This window comes from Azolla caroliniana, unplaced genomic scaffold (genome assembly GCF_043228905.1).
Source record: "Azolla caroliniana isolate FFs.n. ecotype wild unplaced genomic scaffold, voAzoCaro1.0.p SCAF_1, whole genome shotgun sequence".
NCBI lineage: Eukaryota > Viridiplantae > Streptophyta > Polypodiopsida > Salviniales > Salviniaceae > Azolla > Azolla caroliniana.
The window spans coordinates 325,819-350,159 of NW_028230436.1; the positions used below are offsets into that span (position 1 = coordinate 325,819).

A 24,341-nucleotide genomic window follows, 5' to 3' on the forward strand; every position below is an offset into this window, starting at 1 on the left:
AGATCATCAAACATTATAGATATTTACAACTATAACCCAATGTTCTTAAAGATCAACTAAGGTTTTGGGTATTTAGAAGAATACTTTCCAAAGCCTTCAAAGAGAGCCACATGTTCTAGATGTCTACCAAAATACCCATAAGTTTAAAATACAAACAAGTTACAAAATTCCTTTTGGTATACCATTACAACTACCACGAATTGAGTAATCTAGTAGTTTCTCATAACTTATGAAGGAATTGTTTTGGTAAGTATCTAATGTTTGTCCTATTTGTTGTTTATCCCAATGGCGGCACAAATTATAAACTATTGCTCATAAGGCTTGACATGGTGCTATGTGATAGCACATGGTTCTAAAATGCAACAAATTGATTTTCCTATTATTTGATGTTGCAAATCACGAAAACTTAAACAATGAACAACTGTTCATAGTACGTCACATTACTTTTTACAATCAATGTAGCTTAGCAACTAACCATCTTAACTTTGCAAGGATAGGATTCAAATTATTGAAGGTTAATTAATAATGCTCCTTTGTTACAACCATCCTCTCGATAATAACATTGATTAACTATATGAATTTATTAAATCTTTTCAAAAAATATTAATTTGCAGCATTCCAGAAGTTGGGTGAGCTGGAGTGAAATTTTGAGAATTACAGTAAACCAGATCGATAGTTCATTTATACTGTGTGCATGTGTGTGGGTTTAGGGTTTGAACAAAGCAAGCTTGACATTTTGTTTTAAAAAATTGATGCTCGACACAATGTTCCTAAACATATGATTTCCCCCTCCCCCCATTATGTTATTTTCTTTCATGTGTACAAGGGCTTAGCAACAAATGATGTACCCATTAGGGTACAACCTCAAGTGGGTTTAGGATAGGCTTTTTATCAGCATGACGATTACATTTTCCTGTGTGATAAAAGTAACCTTGGGCATTAGCATGTGCTACATCACATAGCACCATGTCAAGCCTTTTCTCCTGTGCAAGATTTACTTCATTTTGCTCATTTTCAAGCCATCCAATTTCAATATATGTCGTTTCAGACATCCACTTTTGAGATCATTTGAAGCATTGAGTATAGTTGCAAAATGTTTAAAGAAAATATGAAGATAAGATTCTAAACCTTTTATCTACTTGAACAGATATAGTAAACATTCCCCTAGTTGTTTAGTTCCACAGTATGACTTATCAGAGTACCGTGAAACATATCATCCCAATACTCACATCCTCGACCCAAGAATGTCATCCAAGAGACAAAACTGGGCTGAAATGGTATGTTCACTAATAACTGATTTAACACATCCAATCGCCCTGTCCTTCTAAGCAAATCAAATATGCAATTGTAGTGATCAAGGTTGGCCATAATCTCTTCACAAACCCTCATATGCTTCATAAGATAGCATGCCTCATTTATAAGGCCATCATGGCTACAAGCTGAAAGAAGACCCACCAATGTAACAGAATCAAGCATTAATCCTTGAATGTGCATTATTCCTATCAATTGAAGAGCTGAATGCCCTTGGCCATGTTGGCCGAACACAGTGATCATAGCATTGCAAGAGGCTGATGTTTGGGTCAAAATACTATTGAAGGCCTTAACTGCATTACAAAGATCTCCAGCTCGCCCAAACAAGCTTACTAGAGCAGTTCCCATTATGATTTCTGATTCAAACCCACTTCCGATAATGTGTACACAAAGTGCAAGATAATCGCCTCTTATTTCTTCATATATCCATCCAGACAGCAAGCTAACAAGAGTTTCGGAATTTGCCATCAGTCCCTCGAGTTTCATTTGGATGAAAAGACGTAAGGCATGGTTTGTTTGGCCATGTTGGACATATGCTGAAATGATAGAAGTCCATAGAACTACATCTTTCTTTAGGGTCATTTCGAACATCTTTCTCGCCTCTGGCAAGGCACCACATTTGCTATACATATCAATGAGAGCATTTCTCATCTCAATGTCATCCTCAAGCTCAATATTTATCATGATAAGAGTGTGTATGCATTTACCACCTATTTCTCTACCCAGTCTTGCACAAGCTGAAAGAGAAGTTAGCAACACCACCTTGTCGGCAACAAACCCTTGCTTCTGCATCTCAGCAAAGTGACACAGAGCCTCCATCTCATATCCATACTCATTATTTGACGAGATTAAGATGCTCCATGAAACATTGTCATGTTTTGGTGCAATTTCAAATACTCGACATGTTTCAAGGAAGCAACCACACCTACTGTACATACTCATAATAGCATTGACTAATCCAATACTATCACATATACAACCACAATCGACTAAACATCCGTGGATAATTCTTCCCATCATGAGAGTTTTAGGTTGGATGCATGCTGAAAGAGCATTAATGAATGTTATCTTATCCCAGTGCAACATATTACTCAAAATTTCCAATACTTGCCCAAATAACCCACACTTACCATACATGCTAAGTAATGCATTCTCTAACGAGATATCACATTCCGAGGGATTGCCAATTATGGAAGCATGAACTCTTTTCCCATCAAGAATCGATTTGATCCTGACCATAGAGATCACTGTAACATAAGTAACTCTATCAGGAAAGAACCCTTCTTGCATCATTTGAGCTAAGAGATGGTTCGTATGCACATGATTACCTTCCAAATAGGCACATGCCACTATCATAGCATTCCACGTACAAACATTAGACTCTATCATTCGATCAAAAACCTTACTTGATTTCTCAAATTTCCAACATCGTCCGTACATCGTGATAAGAGCTGTCTCTAGAACCACATCAAGTTCTAATGTCTCATTTACTATGTAAACATGCAATTGCTCAGCTTTCTCAATGACCTCTTTACCAAAAAGTGACGAGATTATGCTTACATAAGTGATCTTGTTAATTCTAAATCCACTATTTTGCATGAAATGGAACAATTTAAGGCATGACTTGGTGTCTCTATACATCATATATGCATTAATCATAGTAGTGTAAGAGATCTCATTCTTGAAATCCATGGATTGAAACATTTTTTCCACGTCTTCTTCATGTCCACATTTCATATACATTCTGAGAAGAGCATTTCCTACTGCAACATCTTCTTCATAGCCACTACAAGAGGGAACCATGGTATGAATATACTTTCCCATGACAAGATTACGATATGATAAAGAATTTTCCGTTTCTGAGCATGAAGACAACATAGTGGTAAAGCTGAATTGGTCCCATAGCAGGCTTTCTTCTTTCATTCTATGCAAGAGAAACAAAGCTTCTTTGTGCTGCTTCCGCTGTGCATAACCAGAAGCTATGGTGGTCCAAGATACTAAATCTTTGTGAATAATTCGATCAAACACAGACCTAGAAAGGTCCAAATCTTCATTCTTAGCATAAAGATTGATAAGACTGTTGCAGATGAACAGATCTGACTCAAGGTCTGCGTGGAAGCTTATGATTAACGACGCGTGAGTCTGCTTGGCTTTATCAATAGGACCATCACGGCTAGTGTGAGAGCAACCTCGAAAAAAGGTAGCGACGGATGTGGAATCAGGGAGAAAACCTTCACACTTCATCTGATCGAACAGGAAGAAAGCTCGTTCTTCTTCTGCTTCTTCATCCAGATTCTGATGAGTCGAGATTTTTATGTTTCTTCGTCTGTCATTTATTATGTGTCCCGAGCTTCCATGGCGACCTTGGCAAAAAGAAGCTCTCATCATGAAGGTCCATGAGAAAGAGTCGCGAGAGGGCATGGAAGAGAAGACAGAGAAAGCATCCGGTGCGGAACCATGGCTTCCATACATTTTGATGAGAAGGTTTAGGAGGAAGACTGTGTGTGTTTCTGCCGCAGGAGATGGCGATGAACAGAATAATAATGAAGAGAGGATATGGTGGTGATGAGCAAGCCGTCCTTCTCTCAGAGACTTGCAGGTCTGCAGCAGGGAAGCCATGGGTTGCCATCATGGCCTCGCTACCGCTACTGGTAGTGGTAACTGCAGCACAGCACAGCACAGCACAGCACGCTACACCTCCAGGCTCCTCCTTCCTTTCGTAATGCTTTACAAATTACATACACATACATATACATATTATTATTAAGCATTACATACATACAGGCTCAGCTAGATCTACTACATATGTACATACATATGTACATATGTATAATGAATGATATATGTATGTACATATCTGTACATATGTCCATGTCCATGCATTCATACATACGATGCAATATACATGTATGTATGTATGTATGTATGTATGTATGTATGTATGTATGTACATATAGACATGCTTTGACTCATATACTGTATGCATATACATATTAGAACTTCGTAGCCAATAATCTCCTTGGAAATCTATGCAGCTCATCTCATCATTCCCAAACTCAACAACTACACTCCTCCTTATTCACATTCATGTCAACACTCCCTCCACCCACCCGCGTTTACACTTACGGAAAGGAAAGAACGAATGAAGGAGGGCTTCATTGTTACATGACATGTTGATATTGATATTCGATGGAGATTGTGACACATGTTCGACAACCTACAAGCTTGCATACTAGGACCGACTGACCAATGCAACTTTTCACATGTAGTTATCCGGTCCGAATCATTGTGATGGCACACACTCAGGGTGTAGTTGTGCAACACCTATGAAAGAAATGGAGCAACTTCCAAGATCTAATTCATATGAACATTGTACAATCTTTGGATTTCAAGCTTGTAGAGATTGTAGCACATGTTCTAGACACCCACATTATTTTCTATTCAATCTTTGGAGACATGGCCAAATAGCTACACTACATTCCATACAAATTTGATCAAAACAATTGAATATATATATATATAACAATGTCCATAGATTTTGTCTCACGAATGGACTTAGGAATCAATCGAAAAATGAAAGGATTCATGAACCCATACCATTTCTTTCCTTAGTGATGTACTACTTAATAATAATAAATGCGGTTTCCATGTATCTATCAGCCAAAATCAAATTCCAATTCTAAATTATTGAGTAGTTAGGTGGCTTTTCTTTCCATTTTGTGATGATATGCACAAGGGAAAACACACCGATTGTGAAAAGCTTCCATCATTGTGGAAGGTCAAGAACTTCACCAAACATCTATACTTAAAGAGCTTTCAAATTAATGATTCTCAATTAAGTTGGAGCACCCCCCCTCCCCTCCCCCCCCCCCAGAAAAAAAACAAGAAACAAAAAAAATTATGATGTAAAACAAGGTATATAGGATGATTATGCCAATTATGGGAAAACCTTGTTTTTTCTTTTTCTTTTTATTTCCGGCAACCCAACTGCTAATGACCGTTAGATTCCCAAGCCGAGGGAATCTTCTCTAAAAACACATCCTCCTTCCGTAGAGATTCATTCATTTAGGATTCGGTATTTCTCCTGCCTCTGCGTTGTTTATTTGGTCTCTTATATTGTGTCCATCACGTGAATATTGGCTTCACCATGGCTAGGGATCATCATCATCATCGGTGGTGGTGGTAGTGGTGAACAGTTCTATTACCTTCCTTGCTTCCTAAACACATCATGTAGCCTCGCCTCCTCTGCGGCAGCAAAATTTTCTATATCCACTACTACAAGTAGTTCATCGGTATTACACACTCTCCTCCTCCTCATCATATTATTATTATTATTACTTCACCCTAATCCTCAATCCGTCGGAGTATATATGAAGAACTTGATTGTTGGTTGGTTTAACACACATGCTTTTTATGATCGTCTTACAGGATTGATTCGCTGGTTTGACAAGGTGATCAAAATCAGAATGGTTCAACTAGGCACCTTACTGTGTGAGGTCTAGTTACAACCGTGTTGAAATTATAAAGGATATGTGACTTAGGAAGAAACAAATCAAAGATGCCGAGGTCATCGCTCCCCATCTCTTGATTTTCAACATGATCAGTTCATTTGGAGAGAAATCATGCAACTATGGTAACATGTGTTTCCAACAATGGACTCGAGGAATTTCTCACTGGTGGGTGGGGATCGATTGGCGGAAGGTCTTTCACTCTATCAAAGGAGGCCTTGTCTTAGGCCTGGTTTCTTGTGTTTTACTCTCCAAGGATGTTTATAATGCTTTGGGGAAGAATGTGATATGGGCAATTCTTACAGTGGTGGTGGTGTTTGAGTGTACCGTAGGTAGGTATTTGCTTATATATTTGGGAAAACATAAAAAATTACCCCGCTGTGAACATTGTCAGATGTTTACTAGAATATCATTTTGTAGCACAAATGTGTACTTGGAAAATTTTGGAAACCTAGGGATATTTTAGTCGATTCCCAGCTGGTAATATCCCTTGTTTCTCAAAGATTACAAGGATACGCCTTTGTAGGCAAGTATTCTAGTATTTTTCAAGGACTTAGGAGTAATTCTAGTATATACCCAACAATCTACCCTGGATACTAATTGATCCTTTGTCTCTTATGTTTTCCGTCTTCCATACATCTGAGAAGTGTTCTAACATTTATCATTGGGATGATAAAACTCTAGGTGCAACATTAATGAAAGGTTTGAATCGAGGTCTAGGCACAATTTTCGCTGCATTTGTGGGTCTCGTGTTCGACAATTTTGCAAACAAGGTCTCAACAGCAATAGAGCCTTATATTGTGGGTTCTGCCGTCTTCATCATCGGTAATCTCTACAAATATATAACTATAGCATAGTTTATATGGCTACTGTGTTTATAAAAAGTAAGTGTAATGATGGTTTGGGTGGTATGACATGATAATCTTGAATATAGTTGTAATGGGTGGTGTTCTATGATCAACTTGAGAACAATTATGAAGAGGACATAAAATTCTATACTAAACTTTTCTTCAGGATTCCTAACTACCTATCTTCGGTCTATTCCGTGGATCAAAGCAAAGTATGACTATGGTATGGTGATGTTCTCACTGACATTCAGCCTCGTGGTGGTGGCGGGTTATCGCTCTCCGAGCACAGTAGATCTCGTTTTAGATCGAATACTTACCGTTTTGATCGGATGTCTAGCATGTGTCGTAGTTAATGTATTAATATATCCTATTTGGGCTGGCGAGGATCTCCACAACCTAATTGTCAACAACTTTGAGGATCTAGCTGTAGCCATAGAAGGTCAGCAGTTTAAATGCGTTAATGAGCTAATTCCATAATGCTTGTTATAGGTTACAAAATCTTTTTTACAAGGAGGAATGTATTCACTCTCTGAGACAAAACATTGTGCATAATGAGATTATCGGTTTTCTTGCTTGTCATTGGCATGTAATTGTCAATAGAAAGAAGTTATGTTTCTATGAATAGACACATTTTGTTCATTCGCGTTAAAGCGCCAAAGTAAATTTTCACATAGAATGTACGAAGCAATATTTCTTCGGCACAGAAAGTGATATGGCAGCTGCGAGGAGGACCTCGAAGATCCTGAAAGGTGAACCTTTCAACGATCCAATCTATAAAGGGTATAAGGCTGTTATGATTTCCAAGCAAATGGAAGAGACACTCGTAAGTAAGCATTCTCTCTCTCTCTCTCTCTCTCTCGGACATTAAAAAGATACCCGGTCTAACTGGATTGCAATGATTGTTGAACATTGATCAGTTTTTGAACCCATACATCTTGGTGGGATTCCCTGGCCATTGTTTCATGGTCTTTGTTTCTCTCTTATCGAATCTATTGATGGTTTTGCTTTAAAGTGTAGGCTAACTTTGCTCGTTGGGAACCGTGGCATGGACGGTTTGGTTTTTGGTACCCATGGAATCTATGCTTACAGATCGGCGCAATCCTCCGGCATTGCTCCTATAGTGTTTGTGCTTTGCATGGGTGCATCCTATCGGAGACACAAGTAAGAAATTTGTTGTGTGTCTGAATTTTTAACTACTACATTGTATGTGTTGAGAATGTTTGAATCAAATTTAGCTTAACATCTAAAATACAGGCACCCGAAGCATTACGTCAAATAGTCGCACACCCGTGCATGAGGATTAGCTCCGAAGCCTCAAAGGCACTTAGAGAGATGGCTGATAGCATCAAATTTTGCCGAAAAACTCACCGTTCCAAAGAAGCTATATCCAAAACTCTGAACAGTGCTGTAAACCAATTGCATATCTCGCTCGATTACTATTATAAATGCTTGCAATCATATGATGTTAGCGATTCATGTACAAAAGCAGAAGTGAATCCGTCAATGCTACCACCATATGATTCACCTTATAATCCAGATTCACCTTATCCATCATCGGCAATAGAGGAGCATGTTTGCTCTCACAAGTGTAAACAATTAACTGAATCTCTCTCAATTGCAACGGTAGTAACATTGCTCATTGAGATCATTTCATGCTTTGATCCTCTTTTAAAGGCAGTCGGGGAGCTTGAAGAAAAAGGCTGTTTCAAGAATCCAGAGGATTCCAAAGTAAAGCAACCAAGTTTGAAACGGTATAAAACGGACAAGCTTATGATGCAACATGCTTCATCTCATATTCACCCATTCTAAGAGAGTTGATTCCACGTTTGCAACTCTTGAATTCAACCATATTTGTATTTATTGACAATTGTATCATATAACTGTTTGAGCTTCTTTGAGAATTACTCATAAGATTTTGTAGTGCAATTTTATGTAGATCTTAGTATGTCAAATTTAATTAATTCTTCAACTATTCACCAAATGTACCCTTGCTTTTTCATGGTCCATTGCAAGTTTGGTTGAGCTAATGCTCAAGTCATTGTTCTCTATTGATGAGCAAATCTACTCATGTATTTGAATGCATACATAAATATGCAATGCTATACTTTGAGCATTAAACAACTAGTGCTTCTATGTGTCCATAGAAGGAGATATCTCTTCTATTAGTATTGAAATCAATGCTTTGTGTTTGAATTTGATATTGTCATGAAGAATTTGCTCGTTTGCAACACTTGATCGTGTGCTTGTTGAAGTTTTAATGATCTAATTATCATTATTTAGATTAGACAAGGGCGAGACTCACATTTTGATGGTCATCTATCAAACTACAAAGCTGTTAGGATGTGTATATTGGAACAATATTTTTGGAATATAATGCCAATATTGGTGGTCATGTCATTCTTTGAATTCTTGGCGGAGACTCGAGAGATGGAAATGAAAATCTAGGATTGTATTGTTAATGTTTGAATTTCAAGGAAGCTTTTGATATGATTCCCTAACACGATCTTTGTGTCGAATACATGTGTATAATGGACGTATTCACACTATCCCGTTTTGGCCATTTATGTAATTAGCATAAAGGGTAGTTGCCCTAAGTTGGTCACTATATATAGTGACCTTGTAACCTCTTTGTGAGGTTGGTTGTTGTATTCTAGTTTATGCAATAGAAAGACTCTTTTGTGCCTCTCTCTCTCTCTCTCTCTCTCTCTCTCTGTGCAACGACCTACATTCTGTCATTCACAGGGAATAAACAGGAATCGAGTGCTTCTTGATCTTCCGCACAGACGACATTGCTTCCAACATCTGGTATCAGAGCCTGCACAGTAGTCGGTCCTTCAATCCGCTGTCGGTCGTCGTCTCTGCATTCGGTTTCCTGCGTCATTCGAAGAAAGAGAGAAGAAGAACGAAAACGAGGTTTGCACCTCATCGCGTTAGATCCCCTTGCTTGGAGTAAGCCAGCAGGTTGTACTCTGTCCCTTGTGATCGTAACCGCTCGAGGTGAAATCCCCTTGTGCAACTTTGACAACAACCCAAATTCGTGCTTCATCTGGCTGATCGACATTCGGGAGGATCACTCGGATCCGTCTCTCTCGTCGCTGCAGTCACCCGAAGCCGAATCGGTCCAGATAATCGGTTTCAATAATCGGTATTCGGCACATATATCCGAAGCGAACCGGGCTCACTCCGACTCGGCAACATTCGGGAAGACCAGTCGGTTCTGTCCCTCAAGTTACCGGAGTCAATTCGAGCAAGTTCCGAAGCCGAACCGACTCGGGTTCAAATCCGACTAGAACGATATCGGGTGAGCCAACCGGCTGCACTCCAACAAGATTCGTAGTCAACTCCGAACCGAGCTTCGTCAACCGAAACCGAATTTGATGGCATCAACATCCGGCTCGTCAGAAATGAGTCTACGCAAGTTCGATGGATCGAACTTCAACTTCTGGAAGGAGCAAATGCAGGACTATCTCATAGTCAAGGGGCAAATCGATCCCATCGAAAATGAAGAACCTCCAGAAGGATACAAACCAACTGAGTGGCAAAAGCTGGACAGAATCGTCCGCGCCACGATTCGGATGCACCTATCGGAATCGGTATACTTTACGGTGCAATCGTGTACGACAGCATTCGAACTGTGGAAAACACTGTCGGACACTTACGAAAAGAAGGTCGCCGCAACGAAGATGTTTCTGATCCGGCGCCTCTACAACTTGCGGATGAAAGAATCCGATTCGGTTCAAGCACACCTCAATGAGTACGAAAGCATAAGCTCCCAAATCTCGTCACAGGGGACGGCAATCGAGGATGAACTCAGAGCAATGATACTCATGAGCAGCCTTCCCTCATCATGGGAAACTTTCGTCACAACCGTGTGCAACGCGTCAACCACGGCTGTTAAATACTCCGAAGTCACGAGCGCAATCCTGACTGAAGCAGCTCGGAGAAAGTCTTTTGCCAAAGACTCAACAGACGACGCTTATGTAGTACAAGGTTCGACAGACCGATCGAACATACGAGGACGAGATTCCTCACGGCCGCCGAACAATCAGCGAAGACGGAGCCAGTCACGGGATAACCGAATCTGCAACTATTGCAAGAAACCCGGACACATCAAAGCCGACTGCCGCGCACTCAAGAACAAGAACAACAAGAAGAGTGGCCGGCATGAGGAGATCAATTACGTCAGCTTCTCGGCTGATGTACTACCGGACGACCCGAATATACTATCAATCGAAAATCCAGTCGGCTCAGAAGTTCTGCTCACGACTGAAGAATCGAGCACATGGCTCTTGGATTCGGGTGCGTCATTTCATGTGACTCCTCATCGGTCCCAATTTCGGCAATATACGATCCGTCACTCCGACTCAGTTCGGGTCGGCAACTCACAACACTGTGACATCATCGGAATCGGCACAGTAGAGCTCAACCTTGCAGGTGGCTCTACACTTGTACTCCACAATGTCCGACATGTACCCGAGCTCTCAAGGCCATTGATCTCAGTCGGACAACTAGATGAAGACGGCATTCGTGCCGGCTTTTCTTCGGGAGGGTGGACACTCCACAGGGGGAACCTCCTGCTTGCTAGAGGACCCAAGATACACTCACTGTATCCGTTACATGTTACGCTCAGAGAGGGTAACCTGTTTTTGGTGGATATTCCTGTGTCATCATTATGGCACCGAAGACTGGGACACCTCAGCAAGGCCGGCATCACGCACCTATCTAGAGCCGGATACATCCCCAAACTCTCCTTCTCGGACCATCAATTTTGCGAGCACTGCCAGTATGGCAAACAAGCAGCCGCATCACACCCGACATCAGCACCAAGAGAAACGAGACCTCTCGACTTAGTCCATTCGGACGTCTGTGGCCCAATGCCGCATCAGTCTCTAGGCGGTGCATCTTACTTCGTCACTTTTATTGACGATTCGACTCGAAAAGTGTGGGCTTATCCAATTCGCACCAAAGATCGGGTCTTCTCGATCTTCACCGATTGGCTCGCTATGGTGGAAAATCAAACCGACCGAAAGTTGAAATGCCTTCGGACCGACAATGGGGGAGAGTTCAAATCAGAAGAATTCGTCAAATTCTGCCGACAACGCGGCATCCGACGTGAATTTATGGCACCACACAGTCCGGAGCAAAACGGGATTGCAGAGCGAATGAATCGGACAATCCAAGAACGGATAGTTTCCATGCTCCAACACTCCGAACTGTCGGATGGCTTCTGGGCAGAGGCTCTACTCACGGCAGTACACATAATCAATATGTCGCCAAGTAGACCTCTAGGACTTCAAATTCCTCAGGAACTATGGATCGGCAGCAAGCCGAATTACGACAAGCTGAGGATCTTCGGATGCGAGGCGTACGCCCTCATTCCGAAAGATGATCGCCGAAAACTTGCACCTCCGTCCAGGAAATGCATTTTCCTTGGATATGGATCAGACGGCGAAATGGGATACCGACTCTGGGACCCCGAACGCAGACAAATCGTTCGAAGTTCGGACGTTGTGTTCAACGAGTCGGCTATGAATCCATCAGTCGAAAAACCGATCGAAGTCCGAAGGGTAACATTCTCCGATGTGCCGACCCTTCAAGAAGGCCCCGCTCTCAACACACGGTCAGCTTCACGGGTAGCTGAACCTTATACTACCGACTCGGACAACTCTGACTCGGCACAGCCGAATGTTTCGGTTTCGGACCATCCGACCTCGATACCTGATGCGACCAGTCCAATCATACCTCGACGATCCGAGAGACTGTCGCAACCTCCGGAGAGGTATTCTCTTGGAATTTTCTTCACCGACGCCGGCGAACCGACGTCTTACGAAGAAGCATCGACATCTGTCGATTCGGCCACCTGGCATCTGGCGATGGAGTCGGAAATGCACTCCATTCGGGCAAACAAGACTTGGGATTTGGTCGAATTACCGAGGAACCGACGTGCTCTTCCTTGCAAGTGGGTCTATCGACTAAAAGAGACGTCTGATTCGACCACCCCAAAGTACAAGGCCAGATTGGTTGCGAAGGGCTTCCGACAAGAATATGGCGTCGACTTCGACGAGATTTTTTCACCAGTGGTGAAAATGACAACCCTTCGTTTTCTGCTCGGCGTCGTGGCAGCCGACAACCTGGAGCTGATTCAGCTAGATGTCAAAACAGCCTTCCTCCATGGTGATCTCGAGGAGGAAATTTATATGGAGCAGCCAAAAGGCTTCGTGGCACCTGGCCAAGAACATCTAGTCTGCCGACTCAGGAAGAGTCTATACGGCCTCAAACAGGCACCGCGACAATGGTACAAGAAGTTCGACGACTTCATCCAATCGATCGGCTTCTCAAAAAGCGATGAGGACCATTGTCTCTTTACCAACACAGCTCAAGATGGATCACCCATCTTCCTCATCATTTACGTGGACGACATGCTAATTTCTGGACGCCACTCGGGCGAACTTGCCGATCTCGTTCGGCAACTGCGGTTGAAGTTTGCCATGAAGGACCTCGGTCCGGCACGACACATACTCGGCATGAAGATTAGTCGGCATCGCGATCAACGACATCTTTTTTTGTCTCAGACCGACTACATCGGACGTGTCTTGGAACGCTTCAACATGCAATCAGCCAAATCTGCTTCAACCCCGCTCCCCATGAATCTTCGGCTCTCTCAGCGAGACTGCCCGACATCCGGTCCGGAGGGGGAAGATATGAAGTCGGTACCGTATGCACCGGCAGTCGGCTCCCTTATGTACCTGATGGTCGCGACACGGCCTGATATTTCTCACGCCGTAGGAGTCGTCAGCAGATTTATGCACAATCCTGGCCGATCGCATTGGAACGCAGTCAAGCATGTGTTCAGATATCTGGCTGGCACAAAAGATCACGGCATTCTTTTCGGTTCGAACCGAACCTCAGGCGTAGTCGGTTACACCGACTCGGACTTCGCCGTCTGTATAGACAGTCGGAAATCAACAACCGGATACTGCTTCAAATTCGGCAATGGAGCAATCTCGTGGAAGTCGAAACTTCAGGAATGCACAGCGACCTCAACGACCGAAGCAGAATATGTAGCTGCGTCCGACGCAGCAAAAGAAGCCTTATGGCTTGGTCGGCTGGCGCACACGTTTCGACAAGTCGACCATGACTCGGCTCCAGTTGTCTACAGCGACAGTCAAGGTGCTGTTGCCTTGTCGAAAAATCCGGTTCACCACAACGCCTCCAAGCATATCGACGTTCGATATCACTTCGTTCGGGACTGCGTCATCTCAGGGAAAATCGGTCTAGAGAAAATATCCACAACCGACAATGTCGCAGATGGAATGACCAAGTGTCTTTCGGCAGACCGTTTTCGGTCTCTTCGGCATCAGATGGGCGTAACGACAAACCAGTCCGGTTAGAGCCGGACACAGAGCAGGATGGTTCCCGACAACCGACATCAGTTCCTTAATGATCGGCTTCAACTGTTCCGACCCGACCAGTTCGGTCTTCTGCCTTCGGACCCTGCCGACTCGAACAAAGCTGATATGTCCGAGAACCTAAGTCTATACCTGTAATCTTAGATAACCCATGTATACGCCCATTACGGGGGAGTGTCGAATACATGTGTATAATGGACGTATTCACACTATCCCGTTTTGGCCATTTATGTAATTAGCATAAAGGGTAGTTGCCCTAAGTTGGTCACTATATATAGTGACCTTGTAACCTCTTTGTGAGGTTGGTTGTTGTATTCTAGTTTATGCAATAGAAAGACTCTTTTGTGCCTCTCTCTCTCTCTCTCTCTCTCTCTCTCTGTGCAACGACCTACATTCTGTCATTCACAGGGAATAAACAGGAATCGAGTGCTTCTTGATCTTCCGCACAGACGACATTGCTTCCAACACTTTGGATACAAAGTGAAGAACTTGAAGTGTCAATTTTGCATACAAGACAGGATTGATTTTGGAGTGATGGGTTTGATTTGTGTGCGAATAATAGCCGAGCACACCTAGTGTGTTGAAGACTTCATCACATTACTAGTGTAAAATGAATAATCGAAGGTAAACATGGTTTACAACATTACATCATGTTCACTACCTGGCGGAGACTTATACTCAAGAGCACCATCATATTGTTAAGGACGTTGTGTATTCTCTTCTTCCAAGTCTAATTAACTACTAAGGATTGTAACCATTAGGACTAAGTATATAAACGTGATCAAAGGTGACCATATCTCCACAATATATGCCTCCTCTGTCCTTTCCTTCCAAGGGTTGAATACAACTACTAACTGTTTTGATTGGGTTAATAAGCCCTCTTGCATAATCCATCCAAAACTAACTGTTGTGTGTGTGCATGGTCAATATTGTGGGTTGATTTGTCCACCTTGGGGTACTTGGTGTATTCTTACACATCTTTTGTTTGAGTGCTAGTAAGTCAACCTTTTTAGGTGGTCAATGCACAATATAGTTTCTCTAGTCCAATGAGTAGCAACAAGAGGATGTGAATATCATGCAACAATTCCACTATAGTTAACAATCCACACACATCCTTTGTGATTGACAAAGTCTAGGAGGTTTCAATAGTGATGTCTATAATATACCCTTTCAAAGAATATGTTATGTCTCGCACATTCCAACTTGTTCGACCATGCCCAACGTCAACTCTCCACTTGATCTAACAACGATACATACAAAACTGATGGCTTGTTCAAACATCATCGATATCCACATTCGTGAACCCACCCACCCATCACTAATTGTGGCAATGGAGGACAATGCGATGCCATTTCCTTTATGGTACCTCCTTCCTCTAGATTTGGTATGATGTAGATCTCATGACTAAGATTGTTAAAATATGAATTACAACTCAAGATGGCCCATGGCATCCAAAGATCATATGATGGTGAGAGAAAATGAGAGAGTCAACCTTTGTTCATAATTAAGTTGGGATAAAACCAACAATAGAGCAACTTCCAATGTTTCTTGAAAAGCCAACGATTCTCCTCTAAATAGAAGCTCGAAAAATGCTCCAACATTAACTAGATATTCACATTGATAGATTCCCCTTTTTTGCTATGAACCTTAGGTTGACCATGTCCCCAAGAACATAAGCAAGTAAATCGAGGTAAAAGTCATTGAAAATTTAATTATTACATTGGTTGAAATTGTTGGCATTTGCATATACGTCTCAACTGGCACTTATTGCATATACACATAAATCGGTGTACTTGTAGACAACCAACCTTTCAAGCAAAAGAGAAAAGTTGTGACATGCAATTTGACATTACGTCTGAACCGAGAAAGTTAGGGAGACATTCCCCTCCATCTAGAGTCTACCATTGGAAACCTTCATGACATAATAAAGTATTTAAATAGTTGAAGGTAAATCTCATGCCTTTTTGTTGGGCCCCATGTATTTCCATTGTTTTGGATCCTCTAATGTTCTCTCCATTACATAAAAAATGGTTTTCAACCAAGGCTTACTTGTTTTGGGCTTTATTTTGATGTCGAACCTCAATCGATGCATATATTTCAAAACAAACATTTGAATTCATTGAGTTGCTTGGTTATAATTAATTACATTTTCAAAAACAATTTTGAGTATGGAGTGGGTCATTTTGTTTTAGAAACCACAATATGCTAGTTTGATCTTCTACAAATTTATTTATGATTATCAATATTCTTGTTTTGTTATATTACACATTCAGTTTGACCTTGATAGTGCATGTACGCTTTCAATTTGGACAACTCATGGAAAGGCAATCGGCCCTTTCTAACCTCCCCAAAAACTCAACCCTCAATGATCTATACGTGCACAGCAAGATTCGGTTTGGAAGAATTGGTATAATGATATACAATTGTCATAGTTGCAAGCAAATTCATTCTAGACATGATCATTCTTGGACCAATGTGGCATTTACTACATTTCTTTACTTCCCAAATTTCTGAATGCATGCATAAACATTGTTCAACATGTGACCAGTATATCCATGATACATCCAAGTGCTTCACTAATCAAATGAATCGTGCTTAGTTTAAAATTGAAATAAGATGCTCATACTTAAAACAGCATAGGCTAGGTCTCCTACATCAAAATATTTCTATAAAATAGATTAACATCCTACATTTTATTTGACAGACATCAATACTATGGTTTTCTGTAGTTTACCTACTGTCATATATAAAATAATCGACAATGATAGCCTTTTCATAATCTCCTAAACATGCTTCACCGCAGTGATATATTCCATCATTGGTGATAAACTTGAAAAACGCTTAGAAGTAAAACGAAAAACACCATCCAATGTACTAAAAACGTTACAAACCAGATCCAGAATTACGAACCATTCCTTCCATCATTCATTCGTGATTTACTTGAAAAAAGCATACAAGCAAAAACGAAAAACATCATCCAATGTACTAAAAGATGTTATAAACCAGTTATAGGATTTCAATGGAAGCCTAATAGTCACTAAATGTCTTGTTTTTTTGTTCTTCACGAAAAGTAGGGTATGATTGATACTACAATGCAACAACTATTAATGATGATAGTAGAGGCTGGACAAAATAGCTACTACACGCAGCTATGGGATAGCTACACTTTCCGAATCCAGACAATTAATTCTCCTGCAATGTCATCATGGGAATGGAAAGCATGAAGAAAAACCTTGCTTACTAATTCTCAAAGCTCGTATACACAGCCAGGATATGCCTTGAAGAAGTTAGGTCCTAGTCCAACACAAGGCTGTGGTACTATTACTACTTTACAGAACCAGAACAAAACAAGTTCTACCATTGATTCACCAAAGTCTTACAATTGATTGATCAAAGTTTCACCATTCATTGTTCAATTGGCAGCAATGACACAGGTAGCTCGCAATACAGCAAGAGCGGTACCAGGAGGGAGTTGCCGTTGACAAAATTGCTCCCATTGCTCAGGTTGATTACTCTCGTTAGCTTCTTCAATCTCTTTAGGCTCTTCAAGTTCGTGAGATGGTTGTTTTGGTTGCTCAATTACTGTTAGATCTTGCAAGCATTGGTGTTGATCGTGAGCTTCTCGGATAACCATAACTAGCTGTCGGGCTGCTTCTCGAGCTTCAGGTAACTGATCATTCAGCTGCGATGCCCCCATCTTAATAAGAGTTTCAAGACCAAAATCTTTGATACCTTTAACTCCCTGCCAATTTCCACATTTTGGTCAAGGTCTTGAGGTTTCATCTCATTGTGAGCATCATACTACATATGAAATTCCATGAAATAATGGGTGAATCTACCAGAACATGCAACTTACTGTCATAACGAATAATGGCACAAGATTTCATGTCAAATTTACTCGCACATCTAAGTGTTCAATTATACTTGATGTACACATTAGCTTCTGGTCATAGACAGTTTTAGAAATATAACTTATCCATCCTATTTTCCCTAACTGAACTGTCAAATATTCTCCTCGTGATCAACATCAATGTATGCAACCATAGCTTTTAAGAATGAAAGAGGAGATGGAACCTTACCAGCTTGGAGACACTTCGGCACACACAAGAAGATGCTTTGGCTCTTACTCGAGGGTTTCGGTGCTCCAAATTAACTTGTAGCTTCAGAAGAAGCTCTTTTGGAGAGATCCATGTCGTCATTGCGACCAACGCCTTTTCTGCCTCCTCACAAACAAACCTCTTGTCTTGAGAAGCCTTGAGCAGGAGTTGTACCAGCTACAGAAATGGAAGAAACTTCATGTCAAAAATATGACCTCTCGCACAGAGAGAAATCAGTGCATCTTTCCTCCATTTTATTCTTCTGCAAGTTAATAACATACCAGATCATCTATGAAATTAAGCATTTGATCTTTGAAAGATTTGAAGAAATCTGCGGCTGTCATGATAGCAGTTTTGCAGAGAGCGCTCCTGGGATTCTTCATGGCTTTAACAACCAGTGGAACGACCAAACCTCTGCATCAACACAAAGAGAACCAGTGTTTACGTCAGTCTAATGTGTATATTCAAAGTAGACACGACAATTTAGAATGGTTTGGAAAATACAGGATATGAGCCATTGAAGCTGTGTGGAAAATCGCTATTTGTCTGGTGCAATTCAGTGCCTCGGTAACAGAAACCCAATCTTTTGAGTCCAAACGCTGTGGTAATGTCTGCACAGGAGAAGCATTGTAATGTGTATAAGAAGGAGGGACAAAAAGACACAAAGAAAGAATAAGAGATTCACAGAAAGAGAGAAAAACCAAGTTCCACGTATATGAGTAATGGCAGATCCACACACAGAGGAGGTCTCAGGAGTAAGAACACAGCATTCCGTAGAATAGAGGTACAGTTCCACGGAGCGTTTGGCATGCAGATATAAGGAATGATAGTTGCACAGAATGAAAGAAAGAGATAAATAAATGCCGATTAAAAATCAGAGGGAACGAACAGTGAGAGAGAAACAATGGCTATACATATGAGAAGAAATAATCCATAGAAGGGTAGAAATGCAGGTATGCATGAGAAACATGAGAACAAGATGCAGCGAGAGGTATAAGACGGAGTATCATGACACGCGGATAAGGAAAATAAGTTCTGTAAATCCATATCTGAGAACGTGGTAGAGATCTTCAGATAGAATATACAGCGGTACAAAGCACTGTCCGAAAAAAGACATCCGGTGGCCACGTGAGAAGAGGAGAATAGTGAGAGAGAGAGAGAGAGAGAGATCATAGGGCTCTAGAAAGTGGAGGAGAGAGACATACATAGAATGATGAATACCTCAATCAGTTCACAGATGTCTACGTCTCCTTGTAGAGGTTGTAGATCCGAGGAAAGAATGTATTCCGCTTCAGGCGAAGAAGGCTCTTGGGAAACAAGTCCTGCAGGGAAGGAACAAGAAGGAGTGCGAGGAGCAACGCGATGGCTGCGAACAACCTTGGAACTCCCCTGGCCAGCTGCAGAAGGCTTCTGCTGATCTAAAAGTGAATCGGCGAAGGAAGAATTCACCATATCCTCCTCCGTCGAGCAGGATCTAGCTACAATGGCGTCACCTTTCGACATGGATCCGATGATTGATGAGGACAAAAATGGTGGAAGTAAAAATAGGAAAGAAGAAAAGGGAAACGTCACAAGTTGGCTTGCTTGTAGACAGAGAAATATAGCATAGGTTTGGGTAGGTTTTGATGGAGAAAAAGAAGACGAGCAGATTAGGGTTAGGGTTAGGGTTAGCTTTCAGTACCTATGTCCAGCGTTAGAGTTGTGGTTGTGAAGGTGGGAGAGGCGTTCGTTTACGGCAGGGACAAAGAAGGTTTGTTGTGGAAGGAGCGAGATTATGTCACAGATTTTTTATTTGGAAAAGCATAGAAGAAGAAGAAGAAGGAAGAAGGAAGAAGAGACGGAAACCCTAATGTCTCTTCAAGTCTCTTTCACAGAAGAAGATTAGGAAGAAAGGAGAAAGAACAAAAGGATCGGAGGAGCCCTAGTGGCTCTGGATCTCTGTCTTCTCGTAGAAGAGGGAAGGAAGGAGAACGAAGATGGGGAATGAAACCCTAAATTTGTGTAGATCTCTTTCACAGAAGAAGAAGAAGAAGGAAACCCTGAGCTATTTAGATCTCTAATTTCTGCGTCTAGGGTTTAGTAGCTCTGCGTGTATGGACGATGAAGGATTTTTAAGTTGCGGTCGCGGTCGCCGTCGCCGTCTCAGGAACTGGAACTGGTTCCAAAGACCCCCCCCCCTCTCCTCTCCTCTTCTCTTCTCTTCTCTTCTCTTCTCTTCTCTTCTCTTCTCTTCTCTTCTCTGGCCTTGCTAAGAAGAAGAAGAAGAAGAAGAAGAATGGTGTAGAATATCTCAATTCAGCTTCCTTCCTTCCACTTTGAGATATGTACATACATATACATACATATGTATCACTGTGTATGTGTGTATGTATGTATGTATGTATTGAATGTAGTAAGTATTTACTGCTCTAGAAACTCACTCACCTACCAATCCCTCTCTCTCTCTCGAGTCTCTCTCTCTCTCTGTGTCTGTCCCTTTTCACCTAACCCTCCCTCACATCCTTCCTTCTTCGGCTGGCCGGCGGTTCCATGCCCCGTGGTCGTGGTCGTTGTTGTCCCATACATACATACGTTTCTATCAAATCATCGGCCTCCACAACACCTCCCCTCCCCGTCTATCATTCTTGTAAAACTCAAACACCTTGAGATGAGAGGTTGCTTGTTACCCTCTCCCCATGTTGTTGTCAATATCCCTGTCCCCCATGCAACGAACGATGGTGCTTTGCCACCTTCTTTTTTGCCTTTGTTACAATCATTGGTATCATCACACCAAGATCCCCCCCTTCCATCAAATTCCTATTCTTGAGCAATGTGATATGAGATTGTTATCCTTGTCCATGTCCATGTCGTCGTCATTCATGGCTCCATGAAACAATCATCTTTCGCCACCTACTCTTTGTCCCACTAAAATATCATTGGAATTACCTCACCAAATATCACTTGACTTGCATCCCATTTTCATGATGTAATTTGTGAAATTGTTAACGTATTCCTTTGCTAATCTCTCCTTGTCACAAAGGTGTTGTTTGCCCGACCATTTGTTCTTCAGGCATGTCAACACACCATTAGGTTGCCCCCAATCAAACTTTGTTCTTGAAACATAATCTAAATGTTGTCATCATCATCATTGTTAATGCCTCCCATGTTGATAGGCTACATTCTTTCACCTAACATCATATAATGAGTTGTCGTTAGACAATCAATATCTTGTTGTCGTAATTTGAGTATTTTATTAACGTCCTCGTGAGTTGATAATGTTTTGCTATTGCTCCACCTATTAATCAACAAACTTAGGATGACCCTCCATTCTTTGCAATGTAAGTTATAGCAAGGTCACAACATTGGCCACTACAATTGCATTTGGGCATAGAGAGATGGAGCATGAATGAAATCGTGAAGAGTGTAAAATGATTAAGTGTGTAGAATGAGTTCAGGGTTGCGTGTGCATATAGTTGTCGTTTTTTTATTACAAGTGAACAAATATGCAGCAAAGAGCTTAATGTAAATTCTTATTTGTTGCGTAGTGTTCTCATTCAAATGATAGAATATGCGATGCTACATGGGCTTATATATTCCGAAAGAATCAAACACTTAGTGGTCAATGTATACATACATATATAGATGTGAACATCATTGTTTTGGAAATTCAAGAAATCTCTTCTTCGTGGAAGAACGTCTATCAACACCAATATTTCACGTATTTCATCTATTAAACACATGATTTTGTTCTAATTCCATTGAAGCCACATTTACAGAAGGCCTAAAAGGATGGGTCTGGTGAGGACATCATTTGTATTTGTTTGGAAGCTTTAGTGGATCAAAAAACATTAGAGATTAGCTTTAACCTATCCAATCAAGGTACACATGGACATTTTTCTTGCCGCCTCCACAAACTTTATTTCTAGAGGCCCCTTCTCACTACGTCTACAAACGACAAATGTAAGTTAACTCTTTCTCTTACTTTTTTCACTACATATTTGTTTTTCTACTTTTGCAATATATTTGAAAAATGTGACCAATCAATCAATATCAATTGCGTATTTGTGATACCTCATTATAATCCAACGAGCAATAATATTACGTGGATTAACGGCCTATTATCGATAATGGTGTCGTGCCATAAGACTAATAAGACAATATATTTTATCAATGAATGAGAATATCCCAACTTATTGTATAGTGTTAGGTGGGATGGTTGCATGGTGCCAGATTAAGTGTCACCATATACTTATGATGATGAAATTTGTCAATGAATGAACGTGCAATATGTTGTATAATATTAGGTGGCTTTGTGGCTTGGTGCCAATACTTGTGCCACCATATTAATTAAAACTAGTTAGTTTGTAATGAGTGCATACGAATGATACAATATTTGTCACCTTATTGATTTTATGGGCATGTGAGGGCCACTCATTTGTCTTCGAAAAAATGACATGAAACCATGTGAGTTCGAAAAATTCTCGACAGTTGGCATTTAGAAGAATATGCCCACTTGTTTAGGATAATTAATATAGCAATAAAATTGTATACATGTTGCTTATTTAACGAGACAATAACTAGGTTTGCAATGTGTTTCATCCATTTTTATTCCTAATTACTGGTCAAACAATAATAATGTTTTCAACAATCATTAGCCAAATAAGAATGATTGAATGAGGGCATTGTCACATACCATTCTTCTAGCATGACATATAAAAATGCATAACGTTCCAAAATAAAGAGCCTTGATTGACAGTATTTTTGGGGTTGTTAGAACTAGAAGAGTTATCTCTTGCGATGATAATGTTCTTCTATTGAGACATTACAATCAAAAGCTTGAAGCCTTTGTGCGTAAGAGGGGGAGGGACTAGCAAAATACCCATGAAAAGGAGACACATGGGAAAGCGATTTGATTCATAAAACATTATGTACGCATTATTTTCAAAAGGAAGAATCTACAACATGTATGAAGCACAAGACACATGGAATTACACATGTACATACATATTGCTTCAAGGGCATACATATTGATGGAGAATAGAGAGGCAAAAAGAAGACGATCGGAGGTCATATGAAGGAAGCACACATTAGATCCACGTTTATTTATTTATTTAGGGAAAATAAATATCAGTCACAATATGAGAAGCAAAACTCAAAAGAGAACTTCACCATAATGAAAAAAGTTAATATGAAAGCAAGTAGAACATGACTTGAAGGGAGTTGGCCACACCCACCTTGGCAAAAAGGGTGTCATGTATATTGAGTTGCAATATTTAAAGTCATGCCTTTCACAATCTTAGAAGCATTGCCAACGACTTTGACAATCAACAATTTTATCTTGTTTATGATGTACGTTACTGGAGAACATTTTTGTGTGCAAGTATGCACGTGTTAATTCCATGGCATTACCTTACCAACGATCCTTCTCAACCTAAAATATACATCATTCAACCAATTCAGGTAAATAGACATTATGCACAAGGCACGAACAATGTGATGCATTTTCTTGTATTTGTGAACGTGACAATGAAATAAGCATTGCTTGTGCACATCAAGGAAATAGTTGTTCAACGAGATTAAACATAAAATGCATTTTTGAGTATGGTATTAGTAAAACATCGTGATTGTCTAGTGTAATGCGTAACATGATTATGAACTAACTTTGCGTTTCATGCACTAACATAGATAACATGTAGAAAGACCGTAATAATGATCACAACGACCACAAAAAAAGTATGCAATGTATGTGTTTTATTTTAGGGAAAAGTACCAGGATACCCCTGGAAGTTCGTCTATTTACCAAAATGCCCATGGAAGTTCCAAATTTACCAAACTACCCCTATGTCCAAAAAATTACACTTTATAAAGTAATTATACATTCAAATCTTTGGTAAAATTTTTTGGAAAAAAAATAAATAAATAATCTTTGGTAAATAGTGCTAGTTCAGGTCCATTTCTTCCATCTTTGGTAAATAGGGCTTGTAGATTTGAGTGTATAATTACTCTATAAAGTGTAATGTTTTGGACGTAGGGGTAGTTTGGTAAATTTGGAACTTCCAAGGGCATTCTGGTAAATAGACGAACTTCTAGGGGTATCCTGGTACTTTTCCCTTTATTTTATTATCATACATGATATTTAGAAGGGGCTATTCATTTTTAGGGAAACTAAGCATGTCTATATATGACATA

General features: G+C 40.6%; 3 protein-coding genes across 3 annotated transcripts; 1 reads left to right on the forward strand and 2 right to left on the reverse strand.

Moving 5' to 3' along the window:
• Positions 1-671: 671 nt before the first annotated feature.
• LOC147868075 (putative pentatricopeptide repeat-containing protein At5g09950) lies at positions 672-9,378 on the reverse strand. Its single transcript, XM_087314994.1, has 2 exons — positions 9,350-9,378; positions 672-3,946 (listed from the first exon to the last, which is right to left on the reverse strand). Exon 2 carries the CDS (start codon positions 3,928-3,930, stop codon positions 1,165-1,167), a length of 2,766 nt encoding a protein of 921 aa, XP_087171120.1. The 5' UTR covers positions 3,931-3,946; positions 9,350-9,378; the 3' UTR covers positions 672-1,164.
• Positions 5,409-8,568, forward strand: LOC147868076 (aluminum-activated malate transporter 12-like). The gene is made up of 7 exons (XM_087315005.1): positions 5,409-5,499; positions 5,740-6,151; positions 6,504-6,644; positions 6,834-7,106; positions 7,342-7,490; positions 7,685-7,828; positions 7,922-8,568. Exons 2-7 carry the CDS (start codon positions 5,908-5,910, stop codon positions 8,474-8,476), a joined length of 1,506 nt encoding a protein of 501 aa, XP_087171131.1. The 5' UTR covers positions 5,409-5,499; positions 5,740-5,907; the 3' UTR covers positions 8,477-8,568.
• Positions 9,379-16,924: 7,546 nt separating the features above from the next.
• LOC147868077 (uncharacterized) lies at positions 16,925-19,985 on the reverse strand. The gene is made up of 5 exons (XM_087315017.1): positions 19,395-19,985; positions 18,678-18,784; positions 18,455-18,587; positions 18,156-18,350; positions 16,925-17,818 (listed from the first exon to the last, which is right to left on the reverse strand). The coding sequence occupies exons 1-5, from the start codon at positions 19,674-19,676 to the stop codon at positions 17,489-17,491; spliced, it is 1,047 nt and encodes a 348-aa protein (XP_087171143.1). The 5' UTR covers positions 19,677-19,985; the 3' UTR covers positions 16,925-17,488.
• Between the last annotated feature and the right edge of the window lie 4,356 nt (positions 19,986-24,341).